This window comes from Mus pahari, chromosome 6, assembly GCF_900095145.1.
Source record: "Mus pahari chromosome 6, PAHARI_EIJ_v1.1, whole genome shotgun sequence".
Lineage (NCBI taxonomy): Eukaryota > Metazoa > Chordata > Mammalia > Rodentia > Muridae > Mus > Mus pahari.
The window spans coordinates 6,602,788-6,622,689 of NC_034595.1; the positions used below are offsets into that span (position 1 = coordinate 6,602,788).

General features: G+C 36.8%; 1 protein-coding gene across 1 annotated transcript in view; it reads left to right on the forward strand.

Annotated features, from left to right (window-relative positions):
- Positions 1-15,176, forward strand: part of Smc2 (structural maintenance of chromosomes 2) — a 46,195-nt gene extending 31,019 nt beyond the window's left edge. The window contains exons 20-25 of the mRNA XM_021199908.2: positions 3,014-3,208; positions 4,819-5,019; positions 6,410-6,526; positions 8,880-9,040; positions 11,251-11,398; positions 13,688-15,176. Of these exons, the coding sequence (XP_021055567.1) occupies positions 3,014-3,208; positions 4,819-5,019; positions 6,410-6,526; positions 8,880-9,040; positions 11,251-11,398; positions 13,688-13,846 (981 nt within the window). The 3' untranslated portion in view covers positions 13,847-15,176. The remainder of the gene's footprint in view (positions 1-3,013; positions 3,209-4,818; positions 5,020-6,409; positions 6,527-8,879; positions 9,041-11,250; positions 11,399-13,687) is intronic.
- The last annotated feature ends 4,726 nt before the right edge of the window (positions 15,177-19,902 follow it).

The following is a 19,902-nucleotide window of genomic DNA, read 5'->3' on the forward strand; positions in this document are numbered from 1 at the left end:
GCAGAATCTTGCTGTCATGTGCATTAGTATCTGGGTTTGGTGGCTGACGATGGGATGGATTCCCGGATGGGGTAGTCTCTGGATAGTCCTTCCTTTCATCTTAGCTCTAAATTTTGTGTCTGTACCTATATCCTTTCATGGGTATTTTGTTCCTTATTCTAAGGAGGAATGAAGTATCCACACAATTACCTTGTACTTCTTGTTTCCTGTTATCTTTTACCTTGAGAATGATTGCTTTTTTACATTTTTATCTTATTTTTCATTTTGCATCCCAATTATAGCACCCTCCCTCCTCTCTTCCCAGTCCTACCCTTACAAATCACTTCCCCCAATACTCCCTCCCCTTCTCTTCAGAGAAGGGGCTCCCCCTTGTACCACCCACCCTGAAACATCTAGTCCCAACAGGACTAGACACATCCTCTCCCTCTGAGGCCCAACCAGGCAGTTCAGGTAGGGGATCCGATGGCAACAGGGAACAGAGACTGAGTCAGACCCCGCTTGACTTGTTAGGGGACCGATATGAAGACCAAGTAGCAAGTTTGCCACAAATATGTAAGGGGTCTAGGTCCATGCTCCCTGATTAATGGTCTAGACTCTGTAAGCCCCCATGGTCCTAGTTTAATTGACTCTGTAGGTCTTCCCGTTCATTTGTATCCCTGATTCTTCCACAAGATTCCCCAAGTTCCTCCTGATGTTTGGCGGTGGGTATCTGCATCTGCCTCCATCTGCTGCTGGATGAAACCTCCCAGGAGACAGTTCCTGACTGCCAACAGCAGAATATCATTAATTGTATCAGATTCACTCTCACATGGGCTGGGTCTTGTGTTTCGGCAGTCAGTGGTTGGCTGTTCCCATAGTCTTCTGCTCTGTCTTTATCCCTGCACATCTTGTAGGCAAGACAGATTTTGGGTTTAAAGTTTTTTGGGTGGGTTGATGTCTCCCTCCCTCCCTCTGGAAGTCCTACCTGCCTACAAGAGATGGCCACTTCAGTTTATATACCCCTTCTGGTAGGAATCTCAGCTTGAGTCACCCCCATAGGCTCCCTGTATCCTCCCCCTGTCCCAGGAGAGTTAGTCACTGGAGATGTCCATCAATGGTTTCCGTGAGAATGATTGCTTCCTCATGTAACCTATGGTATTTTAGAGAGTATTTGCTTCACTCTTGACATTATTTCTGATTACATTCCATTTTACTAACACATTATTACATTCTACATTAGCAGAATAGCAATTTTTAACTACTACTTCTCTAAGAATTTATAATTTGTCTCAACTTCATAGTTCATGTTGATTAGATGTTTTGCACAGTTTCTGTTCAATTTTCCTTTCTTGCCTCCAAGGTAAATTTTAATTTTTGTTGTTCTGGTTTCCTTTATTTTGATATTTTTTTTCATCTCAATTTCTTCCTGTGTTTTATACTATGCTCTATCAACATCATGTTATTTTTCTTTTAATAGGAAACTGTAAGATAGATGAGGTAGTTTTTAAAGGTTGTTCAGTCAAGCTTTACCTTACAAATTATTTCCTTTTGCTGATAGAGCGGATAAGCACACTCCCTGGGAGCTAAGGAAAGAAATTAACTTCCTACTAACTAATTGGCTTGAGACAAACAAGATTAAAACTCCATTTCTGCTCAGTCTGAAGTGATAGGGCTCATGTGTATTTTCTCCCAATGCAGAAAACACTGGCAGCTATGTCTGCAGCGCTCCTTTTCAGTCTCAGCATGGTCTTCATAAGCGTGCCTCTGTCGCATGTACTTAGAGTTGATGAGACTGGAGAAGTTCCCCTTTAATGGATCAATTTTACTCTTTCATTTTTTTTCCCAAAGGGTTTTAAAAGCTTTAGATTTTAAGATGAGTCTTGAATTTTTTTCCTTGCACAGACCATTAATGAACACAGCTAGGCATTATAAAGTATTTAAATCACTCTGAGCACATGTAACAATCCTAGGTGTGGAACATTGCTGCTTGGAATTATGTTATTTCCCAAATGCACCCCTCCCCCATCTAAATTATTATTAATGCTTGCTTAAGGAAGTCATTTCTTAGTGTCTTGGTAGATTATTGTACTTAACTTGGCTTTGTCTTAGTTCCCCCCTCCCCCCAATGTAAGTGTAAGATGAGCTAGGGTTTTTCTCCTTTTGTCTCATGTAAATTTTGCCCTGTGAGTTTGTGATTTTTATCTTCACTACAGGGACACTCTGGGAGCAGAGGAAACCACACCTGTAATTAGTCCTTTGAAAGTTAGGTAGCCTCTCCACTTAGGTGGAACAGGTGGCCCTGAAAGTCAGGATAAGAAATCTTTCTTTGCACCAAGTCTGTTGGTTTCAACAAAAAGTATGGTTCTCTCTTCATTTTTCTTTTGACCCCTGTACTCAAATCAAATGCTGTGACATTCTGTTACCAGAGGTCATACTCCTTTTTTTCTGAGAAAGGGTTTCTCTATGTAGCCCTGGCTGTCCTGGAACTAACAATGTAGACCAGGCTGGCCTCGAAGTCAGAAATCCACCTGCCTCTGCCTCCCCAAGTGCTGGGATTAAAGGCATGCACCACCATTGCCTGGCCAGAGGTCATATTCTTATCGCCTTACATTTGTAGAAGAGAAACTTCCTTGGTCACAGTATCTTATCTTGAGTCCTTATTTTTGCCTTTCTTCTTGTTCTTTGGACATCTTTCAGTTTATCTTCTTACTAGTTAACTTCCCAGAACTGTACTTTTTAAACTGAGAGACATGACAGGTCAGCGTTTGTAGTCCTCCTCTCAGGCATTCATCCCCCATATTACATGTAATCAAAAGTCTTGTTTATAGCATGGATTGTATATCATGTTGATTCTTTTAATGGTGATCTGACTTATTTTACTCTGTGTTTAAAATGTGAAGGGTTATACAGCCATTACATGTAGTCATATTGACATGTTTTCCAAAAGTCTGTCAGACATACTTGGAGCAGAATTAAAATACTTTCTTATTATCTTACTTATATTCATTAGTTTTTCTTTTTGTTGTTATTTTAGGAATCAGTAAATAAAGCTCAAGATGAGCTGATGAAGCAAAAGCAAATAATAACAGCCCAGGACAACATAATTAAAGATAAATGTGCAGAAGTGGCAAAACACAATTTGCAAAACAATGAGTCTCAGCTTAAAATTAAGGAGTTAGACCACAGCATAAGCAAACATAAGCGGGAAGCGGATGATGCTGCTGCAAAGGTATGGTTATGTTGAGTTTTACAAGCTGGAAAATCAGGCTTTTGTTTCTGAGCTCTTGAACAATTCTAGTAACTGTTCAATAGGAAACTTGCTGCATATGGCAGAAGTCTAGCCTAAGGAATACTTGAGCTTCCAGCTGTGCTAACTGCCTGTCACTAACAGTCATTTTCAGCCATAGCCCAGATGGTTTGTTTTTAAATTTACTTGTAGACATTTATTCCTCTCTATAGGATGTATTTCTGTAATATTTAGTGGTACCCAATGGGATTGGTATTCTTATCCATACTTACTGATAAAACATTATTAGTAATAATAATATATGTTCTCTTATCACAAGTTGAATTTGAAGAACTCACAAATTGTGTGTGTGTGTGTGTGTGTGTGTCCGTTTTAAAAGATACTGCTTTTTCAGGTATCCAATAAGATTTTGAGCAGATTTTGAGCAATGCAGTTATTTCAAAATTATCCCAGTTTTTAATCGCACTTAAAGTATCTTCCTTTGCTGTGTCATAGTATAAGTATTTTAAGGAGTATATGGTTGCCTTTGTAAAAAATTATTATATTAGACACTGTACTGTAGATCCAGGGATAAGTACCATATCCGTCCAGTGCCCTAGAGACCTGACTAGTCATCTCAGAAGCCGACCGTGGTTGAAAGTTTACTTAGTATTTTACAGCTACCACACAGTTGAAGTAAATAAATTTAATAAGGATTACAAGAGTGAATCTCACAGTTTTAGAGGAAAACCATGAAGGATTATAATTCCAAATTTGAAGTGCTTGTAGTAATGAAAAAGTTACATTTTACCTTGCCAGAAGAGGTGGAAGTAGGGATAGTCAACATTCAGCACTTTTTTTTCTTAGATTATAATTCTGAGAAAATTATGTAGTTAGGTTTTCATGACTTCATCAAATATTGTGACTATTTCTAAGGAATTTTAGCTACACACAAATTACTTTTTGAAGTAATAGATTGAATTAGGTAAAATCTGACCAAATGAGCCTCATGTGACTTAATTTTAATAGAGATGTTTTAAATATACAAATGAGGCATCTTCAATCTGGAAATCTTAAGTGCTTCAAAATGTAAAGCATTTTGTGTGCCAACATGCAATATGGAGAAAAATCAATACCTGTCGACTATACCAGGTCAGAGCAAAAGGAAAGACACAGGAAAAATGTCATGTAAAATCATCTTCATATTTCTTGTGAATTTTCTGTTTTGACTTTGGATTTTCTGAGATATTGAGATATTCATTGTATATTTGTAAATATTCCAAAATTAGAATAGCAAAACCAAACCAAAGCATTTCTCACAGCAGAGTGTTTTAGAACAAAGGACACTCAATTTGACTTTGTAAAAACTTTGTTTCCACTCATCCTTGCTAATGCTTGGTGGGAGGGTTCTCTGTTCTGCTTCTTCAGTCCCCAGTCCCCAGAAAAGGGTTCGTCATCATTTATACAGAGGCACACGCCACCTACCCTTCCTTTTTCTGTGTCATTATGATTTGTTTCCTCTGAAATAATTTGTTTTCAAAATAGTAAACCTTTAGGAAGCTGGTTTGAAAATTGATTTAAATATAATTTTTTTCTTTTGCATATGTGGCCAGGTATCCAAAATGTTGAATGAATATGACTGGATTAATGCTGAGAAACACCTCTTTGGCCAACCTAATAGTGCCTACGATTTCAAAACAAACAACCCCAAAGAAGCTGGCCAGAGACTTCAGAAGTTACAGGAAGTAAAAGAGAAACTAGGGAGAAATGTCAACATGAGAGCTATGAATGTGCTGACAGAAGCTGAAGAGCGGGTGAGTCTGCGTCCTAGCACTGTCGGCCATAGTAGAACAGTGTAGCATCTGTGATGGTAGATGGCCTCTTTTGCCTAATGTAGTAGGATCTTTCTGTCTATTTTTGTTTGCCAGTTCCTCCATTTTTTTTCATTTCTTCCTTGTTATTTTGCTCTTTTGGTACATCAGTTCCCTTTATGCTGTCTTGTATCCATGATTTTTGTTTCCTGCTGAAACATGTTTGTCTTTCTGGGATGAGACATCGTGACCAAGACAGTTTTTATAAGAGAAAGTATTTAACTGGCGTTGCTTACAGTTTCAGAGGTTCATTTTCATGATGGCAGCATGGCATCATGCAGACAGGTTCTGAAGCAGTAGCTAAGAGTTAGATCCTGCTCTGTGGAGACAGCAAGAGAGAGACTCTGGTCACCACCTGGGCTTTTGCAATCTCAGAGCCCACCCACAGTGATCCACTTTCTTCAACAAGGCCACACCTTTTAATACTTTCAGATATTTCTATCCCGTGGTGGTGACTAAGTGTTCAAACATATTAACTTATAGGGACATTCTTATGCAAACTGCTTACTCTTTGAGATGCCTTGTGAATCTAGTTTGCTGCTGATCTGTATACTCATTCCTTGTACCCTTGGTAAGGTCTGAGTTCTGCCTGTAGTATGTACTAAAATCATTGTATAAGTAAAGACTAAAACTGCTAAATGGGTGTTACGCACAGTTTTACTACTCTATAAATCTAGCAGCATTTTCTTGGTTTTAATACTCTCAGTTACTTGATAGTGAATCCATCTCTTCTGTTGTGGCAAAACTTTGCAGTTTAGGATGAGAATTTAGTGTCAAGTAGTGATGAACCTGAGATGAAGTAGTATAAGAAAGACTCCCTACTCTTGAGAATCTCACAGGGAAAGAGCATTCTCAGGAACTGTATTTATGCTTTATGCTTTTCTTTTAATTCAGCAAAATTCATTTTGTATTTGTATTAGAGAATTAATAAGATATGTATGGAATTGATACTAATTCAAAATATGGGGTATATACATCACTGTAAAGAATTAAATTATTTGTGGCACTGAAAGAACTGACCAACTTGTACTTAATGCTTTCATTTGATATTTTTCAGGTTGCCTCAAATGCTAGGAAGAAAAGGACTATTAGTATAACCTAAATATTTTTAGTACTGAACAAATTCTTGGTTTTGGTAGTTGAATTTTCCTGTATGTTGATACAGGAGAAGTATGTTTACTTTTCTCATACTTTTTCTTTTGTATTAGTTTTGTATTATAGTTCTGATACATTGTATCTTCCTAGAAAATAGGATGAAACTTCTTTATGGCTAACTGTTGAATGAGGAAGAAATTTTGTATTTTATAAATAAATTGTCCCATTTTTCTTTCAGTATAATGATTTGATGAAGAAGAAAAGAATTGTAGAAAATGACAAATCCAAAATCCTTGCAACTATAGAAGATCTTGACCAGAAGAAAAATCAGGCCCTAAATATTGCTTGGCAAAAGGTACTTGAATCCAAAAATGTAATCCCAAGGCAAGAATGAAGGATCACATCAGTAGGTTTACACTGTAAAAGCAGGTCTGTGTGGCTTGAATGGGGCCCATGTTCGCAGCCTGAGTTAAAGCCTTGTAGACATTTAAATGCGCTTTGTCTTTTTGACTTTACTACAAGATGTAGATAAGTTGGTGTCATTGTTGTCTATCATGACTGTTACTTTCAAAGGGAATATCATCTGATCTCTTTCCTTTTTGAGACGACACCCTTCACAACTGCTTAACACTAAAAGCAGCACATTGCACTTTGACAGAGTTAGAAATAAGAATCTTCTAAGGACTCAGTTTTACTATCCATTGTTTTTCTTAACATTTCCAAAACATTTCTATACTCCAAATCTATATATCTCAATATACTACCATGCCAAAATACAGGTTTGGTATAGTCAGTTTTAGTATAATGACGATGGTGACTTGCAAGTTACCCTCTTATTTAAATATTATTTGCATCTGGTCTTCTGTGTTGTAACTTTTGTGTTTGTTTTCTGTATTGTATTCAGTGTCCCTTTAGTGGAGAACCTAAAGTAGGACCATTTGGGTGCTGACAAATCCTGTAGTCTGTTTTACCTCAGAAAAGATTTCTTTTTTTTTTTCTCTTGGAAGGTTTGATGTCTAGCTTTGTCTTGATAGATTTTTGATTCAGAAAATCATCGGTGCCTATTTTAATAAAATATATTCTAAATTAGAAAACTAAAATGGACTTCTAGAATCATACTGACGACCTTAGTTCTGTTGTGAAGAAACACACGCCACTTTATAACAGGAAGTATTCTGTCGGGGCTTACAGTTTCAGAGGGTTCATGCTCACCCTGGTAGGAAGCACAGTGGTACCCAGGCAGTCCTGGCAGTAGAGAAGTAGCTGAAAGCTTATATCCTGAGATGCGGGTAGGAAGCAGAGGAACTCAGCCTGGTATGTAAGGGCTTTTAAAACCTCAGAGCCAACCTCCAGTAACATAACTTCTCCAACAAGGCCATACCTCCTTATCCCTTCCAAACAGTCCAGCTGAGGACCTAATGTATGAGCCTATGGGATCTATTCTCATTCAAACCACGATACCTACCAAAATTAAACCAGATAAGATGAACAACCAAATATATAACAAGAATAGAACTGAAGAAATAATAAAGTATTGCTTAACAGTTGTTGACTGCATTTTGCTCTTTCCTAATTCTCAAGATTCCTCAGTGAAACTAATATCTGTCTAATATTCAGCATCCAAGTCATCATGCCTCTCTCCATAGCCAACTGTAGCCTACTGTGTGAGAAGCTATTAATATTAGCATATATAGCTTTTTGGGTGAGATCATATAAATATAGCTTTTTGGCTGAGATACTATGTTCTCTAGTTCATATTCAGGAACACTGCTAGTCTTAAGCTGCATCTTTAAGATACTTATAGACTATAATTACTTGCATAATATCTAGAATAATTCCATGACCAGATGGAATCACTGCTGAATCCACCAAATCTTTAAAGAACTAATACCAGTGCTTCTTAAATTATTCTATAAAATCAAAAGGATGAAATGCTGCCAAACCATAATATCAAATCCTGTGAAAGATTCCCACACACTCAAGAAAGCAGAAAATTATAGCTCAATCTTCTCGTATACAGAAACTTGACTCGGGTATTCCTATAAAGCATATAAAGTTAATACTGGGTCATAGAACAGCGCCCCCCCCCCCTATGGTTCCCAGATTTTGCAAGTTGACTTTGCACTTTCCTAATTTCCATGGTTTTTGTAGTGCTGCTGATGTTTACTGAATATTCAACATGGCAGCCATCATTCTTCATTTTCTCAATTTTGAATACTAACTTTTAATGTGTTCAAAACTTAATAGAAGCTATTGGTATTGGCTTCTCTTAAGGTAAAATGTGTTCCTTAGTTATGTCCATATTCAGAAATACTGCTTGAAAATCTAGGAGATTTTTTAATATATTTACTTGGTATATTTTGTGTGTCTGCCCCTGCCTGAATCTGAAGATTTCCCTAGAGAACATGGCTGTTAAATCCTAGAAGACACGCATTTGACAAGGGGCCATGCTGGTTTCTCTGTGGTATACTCATATTTGTCCTCTGGACTCTAAAAGTTATTGGTCATATTCATAAGACAGATGGCTAGATGCTGATCAGGTGTATATGTATATGCATTGAATCACCCCGTTTGCACCTGCCGTGACAGGTCAGATGGCTTCCCCAGACCTTCTCTTCCCAACAGCACAGTGGATCTATTGAGTTGCATGTAGATATCCTAACAATTGGAAAATATTCTGATGCTGTAACATGATTTTTTTAATCTAGGTGAACAAAGACTTTGGCTCTATTTTTTCTACCCTTTTGCCTGGTGCCAATGCTATGCTTGCACCACCAGAAGGGCAGACAGTTTTAGATGGTCTGGAGTTCAAGGTTGCCTTAGGAAATACGTGGAAAGAAAACCTAACTGAGCTTAGTGGTGGTCAGAGGTACGTAATCCCCTTACAACTTAAAATTTCTCATGGTTATTATATTTCATCATTTTATTTACTCTGTAATTCTGTTTCAGTTTTAATTTGGTTGGCTACCTAGGAGGAATTTCTGAAGCCCAATTATGGGACTACAGATTTGGTTAAAATATTTGGTGCAATTGGCAGACAGTAACCACCATAGCTAAGAGTTGAATGTAGTTGAATGTTTACAAACAAAAAAACCAAGCCAGATAACTAAACGAAGTCTAGGCAAAACAACTTGTTAATCGTTTAAAATCAAGCAAGCCATGTAGGGCCCTGAGTACCTGAAAGGAAAAATGGAAATGTCAGACCTGTGTGTAGCCAGGTTTCTCTCGTAACAGTTAGGAAGGGTTAACCACTAGAATGTAATAGCCTCAGTGCATGAAGGACACATGAACTGTAGTTTGAGGACGGAGCAGAGGAGTTAACCTTAGGTCTGCGTGTTCCTAAAGTGAATGATCGCAGTTTTAGACAAACCCTAGAAAACTGAACAGTGGGCCTGACATCAGTTTTATCACAAAAATCCACTACCTACCTCCTTAAAAAAGATAACAAAATACACACTAAAAATAGTGTACAATTAATAAGAATTACAAGAGACTGGGTGGGATGGTTGACTTCTGTATTCTCAGGACTCCAAGGGTAAAGGAAGAAAGACTCCCACAAATTTGAGTCTATCTTGGTATACAACTATGAGCTCAGTCTGGGTTACACAGCAAAACCGACTTTAAAATAATAATGTTCATAAGTTTGCAAGAGACAACTTTAAGTGTGTTGACCTAGAGAAGAATTATTCTTTAAAAGAAACTGACCCAGTGAGATTAATAAGTGTGAAATTTAGAGTAACTATTTTTCAAGAATTATATTGAAAAAAAAATGCTAACAGATAAAACCCTTTAAAAAATAATGAAGTGAAAAATGTAGAGATAAAGCATAAGTAAAATACAAAGTTCACAAGATTAATGAATTAGACACCATAAAATGAAGAATTAACTTGTTATACCAGTCATATCTCCACTCTACTTAACTGAGGAAGAGGAAAAAAAAAATCTTTGACACATATGAAATTGGTGTTCCAAAATCAGAGGAAAATAGGAAACAGAACTACTTAAAAGAAATAATGGCATATATTATTCTATGATGAATTCTGTAGAGACAATCATTTGAGCTATTGACAAGATAAGCTCAGAGACACACACAGCAAGACTTATAAGATTACTGGAAAACTATGTGTATATTAGAAAACTTTCAGAGGAAGCCAGCAAAAAACAAACAAACAAATGTAGCAGAGGTAAGAATGATTGGAGACTTTAGACTTCGTATCCCAAACTGCCAGCTGGAAGGTTCAGAACATTTAGAATGTACTGAATGAGTCAACCTAGAATTCTGTGTCTAAGAGAAATATTCATATTGAAGCCAATAGACTTTCTGACAGAAGCCAAGAGACATTCATAACTCAGAAAATTATAAAAAAAAATTGATACCTGTGTTTTTTTTTATGAAGTTGTCATCTTTTGAGTAGAAATATCTGTAATTTATCTATAAATGCCTGTATAGCACACATGTAGATAGTGTATATAGTATATATGTATAGGTACATGTATAATAAAATTTTTTAAAGGGGGTACCTAAGTTTATATTGTTTTCTTAATAAATATATAGCCACTCTCATACCTGATACCTAGGCTCTAAATGAGCAATTGAGGTCGGGATAAATGTCACTTGTTATAAAGTAGTGAGATCTGGTGCTGTCTGGAAAGCTAGCTCCGAGGTAGGAGTGCTGGCTGCTTTTCTAGAAGACATAGATTTAATTGCCAGCACCCACACGATGACTCACGAGCATCTCTAACTCCAGCTGCAGGGGTTATAACACCCTCTTCTGGCGTGTGAGGGCAACAGGCAGGCAGGCATGCAGTATACAAACAAAAAACACCAGTACATATAAATAAAAAAGTTATTTTTAAAAGGTAACTTGATCTCTAGTATAAATGCCAATTGTAATGAGAATATTAAAGTTGTTGCAGGAAAATAATATACTTGTGAAGAGAAGTTTAGAACCTAGGATCTTTATGACTTTAAGATGAGTCCACTATTTATTATGCTAAGGACATTGCAAATTTGCTTTATTTTCTTGGTCCAATGTCTTGTATATATTTATGGCTTCATTTCCTCCAACATTTTCCTAGGTCTCTAGTGGCTCTCTCACTAATATTGTCCATGCTCCTCTTCAAACCTGCTCCAATTTATATCTTGGATGAAGTGGATGCGGCCTTGGATCTTTCTCATACCCAGAATATTGGACAGATGCTGCGGACTCATTTCACACATTCTCAAGTAAGGACCACTCCAAAAGCTCCCTCAATAGAAGTAAAATAGGGTTTTGTTTGTTTTAGGAAACTAAGACTTTATTAGTAATCATCATTAAGTTAGATATTTGCGATTGGTGATGTAGCTCAGTGCTATGTAAATCATCAAAAGAGGGATCAATCTCCCTTGAAGGAAAGAATCGGACATTAACACATTGGTTCTAGCACGATAAGGAGTACAACTTAAAATTGATTTAATGATGATAAAATTATCTTCTTTAGCTATTTGCCACAAGACTACCACGCAAACACAGCTGCTTCAAGAATAGACTTAAGGCATCAAAAAACATGTTGCACAAAATGACTTGGCTAAACATAGAGAAAAATAAAAATCCCTTAAAGCTAAAAGAGGGTTTTTTGTTTTAGGTTTGAGGGTTCTTTTTGTTTTGTTTTGTTTTTTTGTTTTTTTGTATTGCTATAAGAGACATAGCTTCCAAATATGGTAAGAGCCATAGCTTCCAAATATGGTTAAATAAAACTGTTACACAGTTCTGGGATCTGTACTCATTCTATTCTTTCTAGATTACATGTTTATTAGGCAGCTTTTAGTGGTGACTTTGCTAATTATATGAAGGTGATGTTTGGACAGGGATAGAGCTGTAGAAACTTGCAATCTTCTTTGGTATTATTAAATTTATCACAAAGAAAATTATTTCACTAAATGATTAGAGCTAGCAATAAAATAGGGAATGCCAGCCAGTTACTGGGAAATAATAGCCTTAAGTAATGAAACACTGAAGGTAAAAGTAAGAAACTTCTAAGATAAAAGAACATTGCTATTCACTTGGGTACATAGTACCACACCTGTTTTCAGTTGTTACTTGAGAATGTACGTTTTCTTGGTGTCATGTGTTTAAGGTGAGAACAGAGTGACCTCCAGATAAATCTTTTTTTTTTTTTAATTAAAATACAATTACATCATTTTCTTTTTTCCCTTAACTCTCCTCCCATTTAACCCCCAACCTTGCTCTCTAAAATTCATGGCCTCTTTTGTTAGACACACATCACAAACATATGTTCCTAGGTATATAAATATAACTTGTTTGGTCCACATAATGTTACCTGTATGTGAGGGCTCTTAGGAGAGGGAAGCATTGTCAGTCCAGATGGGAAAATTTATATTACACACACACACACACACACACACATCACTTGGTGTTGGTTGAACAGCCAGCTATTGGGGAGGCTCTTCCTTAGTTACCTGTAGTTCTTTGTCTGCAGTGGGCTCCCATGACACCTCTCTCTTCTATATAAGCATGTCTATTGTTGTCCTTACTTGTATCTTGTTTAGGCAGCCATGTCATTGAGACTTCATGGGTGTAGCTTCTTGGACATTTCTAGGAGACAAAACCTCAGCAGAATTTCTGTTTCTCTGCCTCTTAGAATATTTCTACCCCTTCTTTGACTTTGCCTGGCCCTTAGATGCAGGAGTTGCATTACAAATGTGTTAGTACTGTTCACCATGAAATCACTTGTTCTCTACATTTTGATCGACTGTGGTTTTAAGAGAAGCTTCTTTGATAAGAAGTGAGAGGTACATTCATCTGTGATCAAAAGGGTAAATATTTAGAGTAAAATAGGAATTACGATAGTTTAGTAAAGTGACAGATATAGATCCATGACCTCATTAGTCCTGTGTAGTTGGCCAAGTTTCCTTTACCAGACATGATTTGGGCTATAAATATAATTAGAGAGCTGTTGATGACTGCCAAGATGTATGTGCCTTAGGGTTATCATCGCCATGCTGGGTAGGGTTATTGGTTGACTACCCTCCTTGAAAACTTGCATGGCACCTTCTGATACCATGAAAGCTAAGCCTCAGGAAAGAGGCTTTCAGGTCAGAATCAATCAGCAAGTATCCTGCAGATACTTTGTCCAAAGCTCATAGTATCCTTAGCAATACTAACCAGAGGCAATAGTAATGGCCTTTATGTTTTACCAGTTACTTGGAAAATCCTGACATCAACTCAGAAGCTTCTTATGTTTATATGCCTACTATTAGTGTGTTAGTCCTTAGCTTATAGGAGAGGGAAGCATTGTCAGTCTAGATGGGAAAATTTATATTTACACAGACACACACACCACCAGTTTACCATTTACCTTGCTGTTTTCCCTATGCCTCTACCACCCCTTCCCATCCCATGGTCTGTTATTAGTTTTTTGTTTTTGTGCTCCATTCAATTCTTAAGTCCTCTTTAGAGAGTGAACTTCTTTAAGAATATTTTCTTTAATTTTTTTTTTTTTCTCTTTCCTTAAGTTTATTGTGGTATCCCTCAAAGAAGGTATGTTCAACAATGCAAACGTTCTCTTCAAAACCAAGTTTGTGGATGGTGTTTCTACAGTAGCCAGATTTACACAGAGTCAAACTGGGAAGATTCCGAAGGAAGCAAAGTCTAGGGGAAAAGGACCCAACTGATTGCATGCAGGTTCAGAGTACAGACTTCTCGCCTTGACTTTTTTACTCGTGAACTTTCAAGAATTTGGGATCCAAGTTGTTTATATAATAATGTTAACGTTATTTTCATATGTAATTCTTTTTAGCACTGTTCAAAGAGCAGATTCCTCTTTTCTTACGTAGTGTGCTTATGGTCCAATTATTGTAGTTGTGATTGCAGTCAGCTTTTAACTAGTTTAATTTCTAAGTACAGTATTGAGTTTTCTTTTGCTTATAAAATCATTTGGATAAAGGATATTTGTAAAGAAAGTCACTGGACCAATAAAGGGGACACAGTAATTATGCATACACTGAGCTATTTGAGGTCAGTCCTGTGGCGATACCATGCCAGATCCTTGGATGGGAAATGGGTCTGGAGACAGTTTTTCACTTTAGCGATGTTGGACTATCATGTTTATGTATGTTTAATAATTGATCTCCACAAGCTTGAAATTTGAGTGTTTTTTAGCTTTGAGTATTTTAGTAGAAGCTTGGGAAGAAATGTGTTATTACCCAGTATTACACTTGTATTATTCTATCTAAAGTCCTGTAATATTTTTTAAGATTTCTATCAGACTTCTCGTAATTTAATCAATAATCTTTTAGTGAATGTAGGACCTAGCAGATTAACTGAAAAGTATGTTTTATAAGAGTCTGGTGAATGTAATAAGTCTGCCTTTTCTACCAGAAAACCTCAAAGCTTCATGATTGATGAAATTCTTGGTGCCTTCTGCTTGTCCGTGTCAAAGGTAGAACTCCTTTAGAAAGCAGGAGGGGCCCAGTGCACACCCCGAGATCCTGCAGCTCTTACTGTCTCTACGTACATTTCCACATCAGCACCTCATGCTTGTAATCCTCAGAGCTCTAATGTGATCTGATTGGATTTTACAGATTTGGCCCCATGTTTCTTCCTGATACTTACCCTTTAGTTCCTTGATGTTCTACTTTCTTTGTTGTGTCATACAGGCCCTGAGTTGGGCATTTCTCAACCTTCATTATATATATAATCTGTGATGTTATATAGACCTTAAGTAATTTGTACCCTGGAACATTTTGGGAATTATTCCATCTGGAGTGAAGAGGCAGTAAGCTGAAAATACCGACTGATGCATAGTATGAATCTCAGATAATGGACCTACACAATGTTTTGTTTTCCAAGGGATTATAAACTATTGGTCAAAATAGTTGTTTATTTACACTGTCACTGATAATGGTATTCTAATTTGATCACAATCTAATCAATGCCAGCTGTTAATATTTTGTATTAGGCAGTTATAAAATAGCATTGAATTAATGTCTTAACAAGCTTATAAGTGACTATTTAGTGTGATTTCTTTTGTCTATAAATTATTTCCTTGTATGCATTTCTGTTTTATTTTCCTTTGTCTTTGTATTTTTATATAGTTTTGCTCTTAATGTTTTTGTACACATATTAAATATCTGTGAGACATACTAAATTTTTGTAGTACTACGGTTTTTATTTCAATATAGCAAAGTTGTTAAATAGTGACATAGGTGGGTTAACTAACATTAATAACTTAAGCCAAACACTTCTTTTTTGTTTGTTTGTTTGTTTTCAAGACAGGTTTTCTCTGTATAGCCCTGGCTGTCCTGGAACTCACTCTGTAGACCAGGCTGGCCTCAAACTCAGAAATCCACCTGCCTCTGCCTCCCAAGTGCTGGGATTAAAGGCGTGTGCCACCACTGCCTGCCCACACACTTCTTGTTTATATGTATTTTCTTATTTAGTCCTCACATAACTCAATAAGGTAATCTCTATCAGGGTTCTGTTCCTGAGGAAACTGAAGAGAGATTACACAACTTGCACGTTCACAGCACTTAGTATCAGATTTGGGGAATGCCTTTTTTATTTTCCTAATATTGTATATCCATGGACTTTCCCACCATGTCCCAGTTCCCGAATAGCCACTCAGAGGCTTCATATCATTAATAAATGCCTAGGCCATGAGCTAGGCTCAGTCCCTTACTAACTCTTAACTTATTATCCCATTTACTCTAACCTGTGTTCAGCTATGTGGCTGATTTCTTCTCCTCTGCTGTCCTTGAAAATCTCCCCTGACTTTGTTTCTGCTGGACATGGCACCTTCTAATCCTGCCTTACTCTACTGGCTATTAGATTTTATCGACAGGTGATCGATCCTTCCACATAATACACAGACGTTTGTCCCTACAATACTCTGATGAAACTCCGTGAAAGGAAACTTATACAAGAAAATATTTGAGGCAAGTAGTTCCAGAGAATTTAAAGTCCATGACTGTCATTGCTAAGAACATCACTGCAAGTGGGCAGACATGACATTGGAGTAGAAGCTATGAGCTCACATTTGGATCTGTAGTAACTTTGCTGATTTTTAAAAAGACTCTATGGACAAACTTTATATTAATGGATATTATAAGGTTACTATATTTTATACTTTATATAACCAAGGAGAAAACAGTGCCTCCTGGACCTGCTTGATTCTGAAAGACAGTGGATTGAACAATCGGGAATACTATTTAACCTTTGTACCAAGTGACATTGTAGCTTCAAGGACACAACAAGAAAAGGCTCAGTAAAAAGTAAACCAGCTTTAACAGGATAAGGCAGTATTCACAACACAGATCTGTAAGGTAAGACCATGCTATCTAGAGCAGCCACTTCACTACCTTCTGAAAAATACTGGTGTTTAACCAGATCCTTGTAGAGGAGAAGCCTCTAACCATGGTTTATAAAAATGATCATATGCCGTAAAACCCATGTTTAGCTGTTTCACCAGATCTACCAACTCAATTGGGAGCATCAATACATTTTAAGATGAAGTTGGTGCTAACTATAAATCCTTTAGTGAGCCCAAAGTTCCCAGATAATCCACTATCGCCTGTGTGAACACAGGATTTGAGGGGAATCCCATTCAGCCAGTTAACAGACAAAGTGGAAAAAGCATGATTTCAGGTCACAGATGAAAATACTGCTTGTGAATTAAGTTTAAAGTAAAAGTACCATAGGTCTGAACACCCTGAAAGATGGAGGCAGGTGAAAAATTCCATGGATAGATTTAAATGTTGCAGTTGGCCTTGTACTTTGTGTGGAAACAAGACCTAAAGTTAAAAATGTGCAAAAAAAACTCATAGTCAATGGTGAGTGACTTGTCTGGTTACAGAGACTATAACAGAAGTAGTGACAAAATTAGTACAGGTATGCAGAATGAAGTATCTGGGAAGATAGAGGAATGGTGACAGGCTTGAAAAGAGTTCTACCACTGGAGAATCTCCACCAGGGAAGAGGCAACAGATAGCTAAATGGTCAGTAAGCTGAGCAGCTGTCAGCAAGATTTGTGCTTCCAGTCTTCCTCGCATGGGCACTGAGGTGCAGAGTTGATGCTCTAGTTCGTTGTGGTGCCGACAGCTGTCCAGAACGGTTACACTGGTTCAGCTTGTAGAAAGAGCCTTGGTATGGAAACCAGCTACTGGCTGGTGTTATCAGTATTCTACAGAGTTTATTCAGTAAGGTTTGCTATGACCTTTAGGAAACTATTTGTAGATTGTACATAAATTTGATTGGGATAGGAGTAGATTTGATTAAGGAGTGACTGGTTAAAGAGTGTCACTGGTTAGGAGTCTTCAACTGCTGTCAGATTTTGGTTTAGCTCCCAAGAATTTCTTTGCCTCAGATTGTATCTTGGCATGGCAGGGAGGATCTGCATCTAACAAGTTATAGTTAAAAATGGACCCAAGAAACAAGCCTGTGTAGCCATTTTAATGCCTAACAAAATAGACTTCAAACCAAAACTAATCAAAAGAGATAAGTGGCAGACACTGTATTCTTCTCAACATAAAACCCAAAAAACAAAAAACTATCCACCAAGAAGATATTGCAGTTCTCAACGTCTATGCACCAAACACAAGGGCACCCAAATTCATAAAAGAAACACTACTACAGCTTAAATCACATAGAGACCTTCACAGAGTACTGAAGTCCCCCTCTTTCAACTATAGACAGGTCATCAAGACAAAAACAAAACAATTGCTAGAGTTAAATCATGTCACAAACCAAATGGACCTAAAATATTACAGAACATTTCACACCAAACAATACACTTCTTAGCACCTCACAGAACTTTCTCCAAAAATAACCACATACTCAAGACACAAAGCAAGTCTCAACAGATACAAGAAAATTGAAATAACACCCTGTATCCTGTCTGACCACCACAGATTAAAGCTAGATATCCACAACAAAAGGCTTACAAACTCATAGAAACTGAACAACTCTCTACTGAATGGAAAATGGATCAATACAGAAATTAAGAAATTTAAAACACTTTAGAATGGAATGAAAACAAAAACACAACAAAGCCAAGTATAGGACACAGGCAGTTTTAAGAGGAAGGTTTATAATGCTAAGTGTCTACATAAATTTTAGAGACCTCATATTAGTAACACATTACCTGAAAGCTCTAAAACAAAAAGAACAAATAACACCAAAAAAGTGATGTCAGGAAATAAACTCAGTGCTAAACTCAGTAAAATAGAAGCAAAATAAACAATACAAATAATGTAACAGAGTTAGTTCTTTGATTATAATAATGGGATTTACAAACCCTTAGCCTAATTAAAGGCAGAGAGAAAAATAACCAGATTAACAAAATTAGAGATGGGGGCAGGGACATACTGAGATATCAAAGAAATCCAGAGAATCATAAGGACAAACTTTAAAAAGTAGTACTACACAAAATTGGAAAATCTAAACAAAACCAATAATTTTCTTAATGCATATTACTTGTCAAAGGTAAGTGAAGATCAAACAATCAAAGTAGCGTATAATCTCCAGTAAAATAGAAGCTGTAATTAAAAGTCTCCCAGCCAACAAAAGTGAAGGGCTGGATGGTTTCAGCGCAGACTTTCAAAGAAGAGTAAATGCCCATATACTTCAAATTATTTCACAAAACAGAAGGAGCATTGTTAATTCTTATTACAAAACCAGTTACTCTGACACCAGAACCACAAAGTCCCATCAAAGACCAATTGTCCTTATGAGCAGATGCAATAATTCTCAATAAAATACCTGCAAACTGAATTAACACATTAAAAAGGCCATCCAACATAATCAAGTAGGCTTTATCCCAAAGATCCAGGGGTGGTTCAACATATGTAAATTGATTGACATAGAACCATATGAAAAAAATTCAAAGACAAAAGAAATTTCTGGAGAGATTAGGGATACAAGGACAACAGAAGAGCAAAGGCGGTTTACAGCAACCTCCCAGCCAATAGCGACTTCAATTGAGAGACTCAAAGGCTAGAAAAAAAAACACTAGACTCAAGAAGAGGACAGGTTGTCCATTTTATCCTATCCATTGTAGCACTTGAACTCTTACCTAGGGCAATAAGAAAACTGAAGGAAATGATTGTAAAATTCCACCTGGAAACTCTATAGCTGGCAAATACTTTCAGCAATGTAACGGGATACAAAATTAATACAAAAATCAGTAGCCTTCCTATATACAAAGAATGAACAGACAGAAGGAAAACAAAATCTCTGACAATAGCTCCAAAAATCATTAAATATTTTAGGGTAATGAACTAAGCAAGTGAAAGACTTGTATAATAAAAACCTTCACATGCTGAAGAAAAAAAATTTAAAAAAGATAATAACAGAAGATGGAAAGATTTCCCCATGCTATGTATGGTAGGGTTAATATAGTAAAAATGTCTGCCAGACCTAAAGCAATCTACAGATTCAGTGCAATCCCTAGAAAAATTTCAACACAGTTATTTTTACAGATATTGAAAGGACATTTCTCAACTTCATATAGAAATACAAAAACCCTGGATAGAACAGTCATGACTGAAAAATGCTGAGTGGAGCTCCATCTCCAATTTCAAGTTGTACCGTAAAGCTAGAGTAATCACAGGATTGTATTGGCACAAAAGCAGTCATGTTGATGACATTGAATCTTAGACCTAGACATGAATCTGCACACCTGCTTTTCTATAAAGAGTCAGAGGTACACACTGGAAATAAGAAAGCATCAACA